The sequence below is a fragment of the Alosa pseudoharengus genome, unplaced genomic scaffold (genome assembly GCF_046254945.1).
Source record: "Alosa pseudoharengus isolate Yale_2024_CS ecotype anadromous, Long Island Sound unplaced genomic scaffold, YU_APseudo_1.1 YU_APseudo_1.1_scf_14, whole genome shotgun sequence".
Lineage (NCBI taxonomy): Eukaryota > Metazoa > Chordata > Actinopteri > Clupeiformes > Clupeidae > Alosa > Alosa pseudoharengus.
In genome coordinates, this window is record NW_027468609.1 from 6603803 (window position 1) to 6614542 (window position 10740).

Sequence of the window (10740 nt, forward strand, 5' to 3'; positions counted from 1 at the left end):
TGACGTGTCAATTTTAACACTTACCTTTAACTAACATGTGACGCTTTACTTTGATTGGCATGGTGCTTGCTTTACACTGTCTTTATAGCAACATCCCTTTTTGATCCTTGGATGTTGGCTCTTCCTATCATTGTGAAGCAGAATTCACCAAGCGACTGTTCACCCATTATTAGCCTAGGGAATGTGAGCTGGGTTTAGACTGGTTTAGACCAGTAGACAGGTTAGTTTTATCCTGATGATGTGTTGTTGCAATTGTAATCCTGCTCAGTATGGGAGAAAGGTGGCAGGTGGATTGTATGTTCATGAAAACTTCAGTTTTACACCTGCTTTGCACACCCTAAGAACTATTTGTTATTTTATCCTTCTGGGTATATCTCTACCTCAATACATCACTTGTAATACATTTTGGTAATGGCTAGGCCCAATAGCTGAAAGCCCTAAGGATCTTTGCTGTGTGGCCTCGTTGGCTATGTAAAGATGTTTTAATGAAAATATTTGGTCTTACTACCCTCTTGTGGTAAATATGAGAATGTGCATTGTGTGACCAAGGCTATGAAATGTTGGGCATCAAAGCCCGTATGCTCTAGTTTTATTAATCTGATTATATATACATTTCTATTGCCTATGCCATACATCATACTGATACTTTATTAAAAGGACTCACAGTAGCCATACTAGGCTACATTCATAGCCCATTCTCAGCCTTGCTGAGCACCAACCAGCACAATTCTGATAGCCACTCTAAGTGGGAAAGAATTAGGAACTGAATTTCCCCTTGGGGCTCAATAAAGTATCTATCTATCTATCTATCTATCTATCTATCTAGCTATCTAACTAGCTAGCTTTGCATGGCTCCCTATCCAGTTGCTTTCTAACAGGCTACTTTTCCGAGTTCAATGATAGACATCTTGGAATCAAGAAGGGTGTAGTCTTCTACTACAGTAATAAACTGTCAAGCTCCTCTATTAGCTACATAGCTCCTAATGGCTAATAAAAGCATAGAATGGCAATAGTCAAAGAACAGTTTACAGTAAAGAGTAAAGATTGAATAAAAAAGAAAACACACAAGGTATAGATGGTTAAAGCGGAGCTAGTAATCAAGGATCTTTGGTATAGCCTAGTAGGCCTACATAAAAACATAAAAGGGCAATAGTTTCAAAGTGATTAAAAAGTAATAAAAAAATACATAAAACAACATAAAATGATTAGGCCTCAGTGATAGTGATACTAGTCAAACACCTGTGAACAGCAGCACTCTATGGAGATTCTTAAAGTAGGCCCTTACCAAAACAAGGTATACTTAAAGATAATTTTATCAGTAAACTAAAGTTCAGTTGAAGTATAATTCCCAAGTTTACTTTAGGTCATACATTTATTAGTATAATACTTGTGGTAGGCTACACTTGTAGCCTACATGCACTATGTTATACTTCTTCAGAATAAATTGGCCCACTTTCAGTTTATAATAGTAAACTTGTAAGTATACTGAGAACTATACTGTAAGTAAATGTGTGAAAACACCAATATACTTCTAGCACACCGTTTAGTTCATTATAGTATATACGTTAAGTATTTTTTAGGTGTAAAAGTAGTAATCTTCACTACAAGTGAACAGATGTAATGTTTACTAATACACTGCATTTATATTGCTTATTTACATTATTTATATACTGCATTTATATGACACACACGCCAATGGCATAGGCTGCCATTCAGGGCGCCAACTGGCTATCGGGAGCACTTTTGGGGTTAAGTGTTTTATCAGGATTAGCTGGGCTCGAACCTACAACCTTCTGGTACTTGGACGACTCCTCTGCCTGAGCCACTGCCCCCCACTGCTGATATATTTCTAGCCCAATTTGTCATGTTCATGATAGTATACTTAAAGTAGCCTATAGGCCTATCCTCAGTAAAATATACGTTTTACAGGGAAGGGTAGGCTAATATTAGAATCAGCTAAGTGAATAAAATGAAATTTAAATGAGAATCTGTCATATAGCCTCTAAAAGATCAGTCTCTGGCTACAAGTAGGCTAAATATAGGCCTACTTAGACTTTTCCATCAGTATATTAACTAGGCTATATTTAATTATAAGTATGCCTATCTACCAAGTATAGACTAGATATACTTAAACCAAATATGTAGCCTATATAATTCAAGTATAATACAATTTAGTGTATCTCTGATCAGTAGGCCTACACAAAAAGTAAGCTACCCTTAGTTCAAATTAAGTAGACCAACAGTACTTCCATAAACTTTTTGCTAAGGGCGCACACATATTTCCTTTCAGGGCTAAAATGCCCGACCACAGGACTCGATGGTCCCCGACAATAAGCTATTTATTTAACCATTAGTGTGTGTGAATATACAGTGATTTGCCATGCGTAGGCCTAGCAAGTACACATTTAGAGGAAAAACGGTGGGGATAAATGTAGGAGATGTATTGATAAAAATTATATGGACACGACAAAACCACAGGAGTATAGGTATGGCCCAGAGGTGACGAATAGGGTTTTATATTTCATAGGCTAGGCCTAGGCTACTTATGAAAATGTATGACCGGTGAGTTGGGTTGGAACCATAGGGGTTGGAACGGGTAGGAACCCATTAAGGGTAGCACCGGAAAGTCAACTTAGCGGTCTTTGCTTCCCGGAAGCGGCATTTCCACAGAAAACAAGAAATGGCGACTCTGTCAGTGTGCCAGCCGCAGTACGGAGGTTTCAGTTTCGAAAATTGTAAGAGGTAAGATGCGCTTATGAATTAAAACCGGACCAGCACGTACGTTATATAGTACAGTTTCAATTATTTTGTATTACAGTTACAGAAAATGATGTGAATTCCCCGTGATCTCGCTTGTCTGTTGATACTTCATTGTGGCCTGTCTGAATGACTCAGGATAATTTCAAAAAATGAATTCATTGTACGCTTTGTTGTAAATATATGAACGAATAGCTAAAATTAAATTATACGTTTTGTTCTTCAGAAAAATGTGTACAAACTAGCACCAATCTGAAGTTAATTTGGACAAATTTCATATGGCACGCGGTGTTCTAGTTATCGCTATTAGCAGCTAAACTGGGCTACTGTTTAGTTAGCCGACGTTACCTTTTGTATAAAATATCTTTACCTAACGTTTGTAAACTTGCTTAGATGTATTTAAATTCACTAATCGCCACCCTGCTAAAACATCTTTATTCAAATGATTATAATCAAAAACGTATAGTGCATGTTTAGTTATGTTTTAACGTTAAGTAACTTTGACGTTGATAATTAATTATTATCGTAACATCTGATACAATGTAACGCTCAACGTTAACGCCTGTATGATGTGTACTTGGTTTTATAATGCCACTTAAATCATTTGCCTTATATGAAATGAGCATTTTCTGTTTAGTATGAACTTCTGAATTCAGCTTAGTCACGATTTATTTTGTCGGTCTTGTTTCAGGAATGCCCTCTTAGAAGCTGAGATTACTAAACTAGGATGTAGCATTCCCGCTGCTCGGAAAACTGGAACAACAATCTGTGGTGTTGTGTTCAAGGTGAGTTTGATAGCGTTATGTGATCTCGCCAAATATCCACATAAGAGACTCGGTTGCAAACGGACGCTCTAAAACAGGGGTCTCAAACTCAAATGAGCTGGGGGCCAATTCTGCCAAAGTCATCTGATTGGAGGGCCGGCTATTTCTGAAAATGCAATGTTCTTTTTTTCAAATACCATACAAAACTGCAAACAGAAAGTGCAAGTGTTTTTATCTAGTTTTAGACACCTGTGCTAGCAACCTTAGCTTATAAATAAAATAATGATAAAATAAATATTAATACAAATTATAAAACAAATGAAAAGCATAAAAACAGGTATGTGTGTGTTTCACACCAAATAAAATATAAGAAAGCAACACCATTGGATTTTTATATCAAAATTTCAAAAGGCCATGGCTTGAAAGTGGTCAGAGATAAAGTCCCACTGTAAATGTAAAAATCTTTGAGTAGCCTAAAACAAAATTTTATGAAGGGGGTAAATTTACCCATCTAATTTGCCACTGGATGGCAAGCACCTCAAATTATATGCACCTTTCAGTAAATACTGGATGAACATATTTGAGCAGGTTTACTTTCCTTTTTTCATATTAGGCCTTACCCACATAACAAATTAACAGGAAAACACCTAAGATGTATACCAACACCTAAGATGTTTATGGTTTCTAAACCACAAGGCCTACAATAAAGTATTCTGGTCAAATCAGTTCCTATCGCGGGTAATCTGAGTACCCAGAAGTTCGCATCATATTGCGGGTGACTTTGTAGTTTAGAGCCCTATTTCTACTAGCCCTGCTGTCTGTATCACGTCCATTACGGACACTATCATCACGATTACCACTGCAACCTCCAAGCTATGTTGGGCAGAGGGTCGAAATAAGCATGGTATGCTTAATGGACACCGTCGTATAGGCTACACGCAGACGCACCTCCATTCAGTAGACGATGGATCATAATCTCCAAAAGGATATTCTCCTTCAGATTTAGAATAGGTGAATAACATAGCCTACCTAAGACTTCATCACACGTAAACGTTTTTCAACATTTGGTGCAGCCTAGGCCTATTTCTGCTTAATTTCTGCTTCAATTTCTGCAACACTATGGCCTGCATCGCTTCCGCGTCATTACAAATGCACGTCTTTGTGTTTCTCGCGTGTAGCCTTCCTGAAAACTTTGCGCAGCGATTTTGGGTTTGAATGAAGCTCTGGATGTCTACATAGTGGAGCAGAGTACAAATGAGATTTGTCACCGTACTTGGAACTATCGTCTATTTTAATCAGTATCGTTGTTTGTCGCAATTAAAAATAGTCTCAAGGGCCGGATTACATTATTATTTTGACATACGTCGCGGGCCGGAATTGGGCCGGACGCGGGCCGGATTTGGCCCGTGGGCCGGGTGTTTGAGACCCCTGCTCTAAAAGCTGGTGTTCGATTCTGTCAGGTACCCTTTGTCCTGATCTTATTTTAGGAAGAAGTTTGTTTACTATCATTGTGATGAGATAACGTAAGCTGTGAGTCCAAATAAAAATACTTTTGCATTTTTAGAGGGGAAAACATGTAATGAAAGATGCTGTTGTGCTTGTTTGTATTAAAATATGTGTGGTGTGGAACCATTCGAGCCATATGTGTATTTTCCTTGACTTTGATACTTTTTTTGATCCTTGTTTGTAGGATGGCATTGTTTTGGGTGCTGACACGAGAGCCACAGAAGGCATGATTGTGGCAGATAAAAACTGCTCCAAGATCCACTACATTTCCCCTAACATCTAGTACGTAATGATTGTTCAGTGCATGTTGTGACCTTCGTTCAGAATCTTTCATCTTTCATTATGTGAAATAAAGCAATGGACAAGAAGCATTGTGCTTACACTTGAGTTAATGCTGATGAACATGTAAATATTGAAGCTGCCTCCATTGTATTAGGTTTAATACTTTTAACTCTGTCTTATTTTTTGTAGATCCAGGTCATATTCTAGTGTGCCACCATTTGCTTAAAATGCATTGATGCCTGATTGTTTACCTTATGGTGGCATCTTACTAGCATAGATATAAAAAAAATGTAAAAAAATATTTAGGCTTCTCTAACACAATGCTCTGGCCATTAAATAGCCTTAGTTGCTGAAATGGCCTTAAATTAAGCAAACAAACAAAACGAGCATTATGGTGGCCCACAGGTAGTAGTCCTAGAGGACGTGTTTGCAGCTCTGTGACATGCGTCTTCCTTTGCCTCTGTGTGCCCAGCTGCTGCGGTGCAGGCACAGCCGCGGACACCGAGATGACTACGCAGCTCATCTCCTCCAACCTGGAGCTGCACTCGCTCTCCACAGGCCGCCTGCCCCGCGTCGCCACCGCCAACCGCATGCTCAAACAGATGCTCTTCAGGTAAGACCAGCACTTCACATGTCTGGCCAATGTACATTATTAACATATTGCTGTTTATACCACAGTTATATCTGTTACAGCTATTTATTAATGAATTCAAAGCAAGACGGCAGCGATTTCGTAATGTCACATTTGACAATTATTTAGTGTGAAAAGGGTGTAAACTTAGTAGGGTGAATGTTCAATTTAGCATGTAACTTAGCCAAGCAAGTAGACCATAGAAAATATTATGTGAACAAGCACATATACCATCTCTAACTGAACTGGGCTCTCAAGTGATATGCTGCGTTGCTTGGCAACAGGAGATGCAAAGATTAAGATTGTCTTAAAAATGGATTGGTTGGTAGCAGAACTGCTGTATAGGCTATGGCACTGGTGAGGTTGGTAAAGGATATTTCCTCGACTGGGGTTACCAAAACAAAAAGCCGTGGACATGTCCTTACCAACCCCACTCTCTCGTGCCAAATTGCTTAAATATTTCCTTTTGTTTAGTACAAAGAGATGTTTTTCATACTTCAGTAAAAGCTGCCAAAAAACCATTGTTGAAGGTGTTTGCGCTGTTTCTACCTCCTCAGATATCAGGGCTACATCGGGGCAGCTCTTGTGCTGGGTGGGGTGGACTGTATGGGCCCTCACCTCTACTCCATCTACCCCCACGGCTCAACTGACAAGCTTCCCTACGTCACCATGGGTACGTGTTCCTGCATAGCACCATCTTTTTGTCAGCCAGAGACTGGAGGTAGATGATGAGGTTGATTTTACAGGGTTCCCACGGGTCATGGAATTTCTGAAATATCATGGAATTTTTATAAAGTCTATTCATGGGAAGACATGGGAAGTCAGGGAATTTTGTTGTAGCAGTTTAAAATTGACTTGCCAAAATACATATATTAAAACTGACACTTGACTCTATGGAAACAGCACTCACTAATGCACTAACTTGTCCTTATCGTACTCTACCTTGATTGTTTCCCTTGTTGAGAATCGCTTTGGTTAAAAGGCGTCAGCCTAATGTTATGTAATGTTTCCACGCAGGTGTTTGGTGTTTATCAGGTTATTACCCATTTCCATTACTGCTTTTTTTTTTCAATGCCTATTTCATTTCCCACTCTAAAAAAGTAATTTTTATAAGATTCTAGAACACTACGCGGTTGCTCTGAATTCTTTGTTCCGTCAAGTAATTTCAATGTACCATTCATTGTATAGCCTAGTTAGTAGGTCATGGATTTTTTTTTTGTGTCAGAGAAAAGTCATGGAATTTTACATTTGATTAGAGTGGGAACCCTGCTTTTAGTTGTTGTCCTGTAGGCACACATCCATGTGTGTAAAACTAAAGGTGGAGGCCAAGTCATAGTGAAGTTATTTAGGCTGCTAAATCAACCGACACCTACAGGCCTGTGCTCTAACAGATACCCCAGACACCGTTGAGTGAAATCATGGAGACTAATATGTAAGAGAAGGTGTGTCTACCTGCATGGGAATCTCAGGGATCCCACAGGTCCTTGAAATCCTTGAGAGTGCGTGAATTTGATTTTAAAATAATTATGCATAATTGGATATGTTGCTTGAAATTGTATATTCTGTGTTTGAAAATGCAAAAGACCACATACTGTAGTCTTCCATCACTATAATACAGCACAGTTGAGGAATGTTAAGAATTGTTCACAATTTCAGTCCTCTCTCTTTTTAATAATGGTCTGTGAGCCTCTGTAAAGCCTGTTCGCTCTCATCATAAAAATTCACTTTTGTTGTAGCTGAAATTAACCTTGATCCCAAGTCTCAAACAATGCTGTATTAAGTCCTTGAGGAGATTGGACCTGGAAGGTCCTTGAATTTTAAGATCGTGTGGGAACCCTGTATTCTAATCGGCACACTAAATTTGTGTTGTGGAGAAAAAATTAGAAGTGTGTGTTCTTCTCCATCCTTGAAGATGTGTGAACAGCCCATCGATCTCCACTAGAGGTCACTGTTGCTTCAAATATAAAGATGGAATCTGAGTTACTCAAGGGGTGAAATGAGTCTGCAAGCCATAGTATGCTTCTTAGAATTCTTTACTTCTTGGCAAAGTCCCATTACAGGCAGATGCTCAGAAGACGTTTTTCTATGTAGACGTCAAGATGTTTGTGTCGGAGAGGTCACGAATGTACATGTGACAAATACTGGGTATGTTTCTGTGAAATAACACCATGGAAATCTGTTGCTCGCAGCTGGCATATTGCTGACAGCCAGATAGGAAAGGTCCCCCTGACTCCTGTTCCTCGCCATCACTCATATCCTACAATCCTTTGAGGCGTGCTTGCCCATTAACCTTTGGAAGCCACACACCTGGTGCTAGAGTTTTCTAGCACTTTCTGATGAGCCAGCAAACACTACTCCTACGTACAGCCACACACTCGGTTTGCTTCATCCAAATGGTCATTTTGTAAGGTGGTGTGAATTCAGAATTGAAACCCACTGCCTGCGAAGATGTCTTAACATCTTAGATAAAAACAGCTGGGGGAGAAAGATGTAAGATATATGACCCGTTGCTCCTTGCCTTGCCCTGTAAGATGTCCTGCAGACCAGTTGTATAGTATCTGCTGACCGATCAATATTTCAGCTGGAGTCACCGATATAGTCCAACAGCTTGTGACCTGACTGAGTTCTCTTTGAACATAACCCCAGAAAAGCTTTTCTTCATACGTCTTAGGATGCCTTCCTGAAGATTGTTACTTGGTCGGGAAGCGATCCGTACCTATATTGGCCTCTCTCTTTGAGCCCCCCCCCCACCCCCCACCCCTGGTCACAGCTCCCTTCAGTGTCTGGCCTCCCGTGCTGGGGTGTTTGGTGGACGTGGTGGGACTCCAAGTGGGGCAGTAGTGTTTTTGGGCTGACTCCACATGTTCGTGGATTCATGGTGTGTCTTCTCTCGTGTATGCTGTTTCTAGTCCCCGACCAGGCAGAGGTTGGGATGGCTTTGGGTTCTCCTCAAGTCTACCTCAGCAGTGCATGAATAATACAAGACTAAGCCACTGCCGCTTTTTTTTTTAATCTACTTGCTGATGAAGAAAGGAATAAGGCTGAGGGTACACACACACACACACACACACACACACACACACACACTCACACACTCCCTGTCTCTCCGAGGAGATGTGGTATGCTTACTCAGGTGTGAAATCGTCACATAAAAGCTCTTATGCTGACAGAGGACAAATGAGGTGTTTTTTTTTTTTTGGATTATTATTGTTTCCTCAGTTGTATCTTTCCAGCAAGCGATGCAGGATTGCCTGCTTGTGCAGAATGTCCAGGAAAACAAAAGTGATGCTCAGGCGATAAGTCTTTTTTTTTCCTTTCTTCCTCTCCTCACACCCTCTTCCTCCATATCTCCCCTCTTCTGTCCTCTCCTCTTTCAACCTCAGTTCCCATCACCAAATGTTCCCTCGCAGACCCACTGCCTTGCTGTAGTTCTGCGATGGCTTCAAGACGAGTGTTCCTTCATTTCCTCCTCAATGCTCTTTTGCTTATCTGGATCATTTTCAAAGAGCTATAATCTGAGAACCAATTTTGCTTCAAATTTTTTTCAACTTGCATTCTCTTTTTGTCTGACTCTTCCCTTTCTCTCCTGTGTACACAGAGTCGCTGTCTTTATCCTCAAATTGTTTTAAAAACATTTTTAGTCAACAGATTTAGTCAACTGTTAGAAACATTGCTGTGGTGCGGTCCATGTAACCAAAGAGGGGCTCCACCCCACTTGGCCCTTGACGTGGTGTGTGTACGTGTTTACCTCGTGTTGTACGTGTGTACCTCGTGACGTGGTGTGTGTACGTGTTTACCTCGTGTTGTACGTGTGTACCTCGTGACGTGGTGCGTGTACGTGTTTAGCTCGTGTTGCTTTGGCTCAGGTACCAGCTGTTGCTCCGTTTGGTCAGTATCACATGATGGATGATCTACTGTACTAATGGTAACGACGTGCACTGCAGTCTCCAGCCTTTGGGATTCAAATGTGACGTTCTTCACTGAAGTTCTGACTACTGTGGTCAAGTTATATTTCTCTGAGGCTTCTTGCTTTTTTTTTTTTTTCTCTCGATCTTTATTATGTTATGGGAGTCCCCTGGATATTCTTGGGTTCCAGTAAGTCTGCTTCCTCTGTTTTTGAAATGAATCCTAATATGCCCATATTTAGTGCCTCTGCGCTTTTCCTTCAGAAGTGCAGGCGAGATGGCAGCCTTGAATATTTATGCCGACACTCTCAAAGAAGACTTGCAGAGCTGCGCGCCCCAGTTTGACATTATTTAAATGACTTTTGGAGAGTGAGAGGATTCGCAGCATGTTCTGCAGAGTGCCCCAGCACTGCTTACTAACAGATGCTTCTGCTGAGCCATATGCCCTGATCGACTAGCAGCAACATTGATCATCAGCAGTTTACACTATAGGCAACAGGGGGCGATGTTGTCCCCTTTTAGCAGCCCAGGTTGCTGCCATTGGGCTGAAGATGTGTATCAGAGCCGCTCCCACAAATCATCACAAAACGATCCCTTCCCCCTCTCCCCACCAGCCAACTGTCCCACTGGACTAGGCCATAAAGCGGGCTAGAGCCACCACGAAACCTAGCAACACAAACCACAATTGTAATGGATGGAGTCAGTTTAAAAGGGGGGGGGGGGGGCAGGCGGTTGAGAGACACAGACCCGACATGGCGAGTGAAAGTGCAGCTCTTAATTGGGCTGAAAAATTGAGGTTAATATCACCTCCAGTCCATCTCTTGGCTTCATGTACTCCCACCCTCTCTCACCCTCGCTCTCTCTCCCTCCCTCTCTCTCCCTCTCTCTCTCTCTC

General features: G+C 40.9%; 1 protein-coding gene across 1 annotated transcript in view; it reads left to right on the top strand.

Moving 5' to 3' along the window:
- Window positions 1-2672: 2672 nt before the first annotated feature.
- psmb7 (proteasome 20S subunit beta 7) overlaps window positions 2673-10740 on the top strand; it is an 18330-nt gene continuing 10262 nt past the window's right edge. The window contains exons 1-5 of the mRNA XM_076283615.1: window positions 2673-2742; window positions 3449-3542; window positions 5212-5309; window positions 5782-5922; window positions 6498-6613. Coding sequence (XP_076139730.1) covers window positions 2681-2742; window positions 3449-3542; window positions 5212-5309; window positions 5782-5922; window positions 6498-6613 — 511 coding nt within the window. The 5' untranslated portion in view covers window positions 2673-2680. The remainder of the gene's footprint in view (window positions 2743-3448; window positions 3543-5211; window positions 5310-5781; window positions 5923-6497; window positions 6614-10740) is intronic.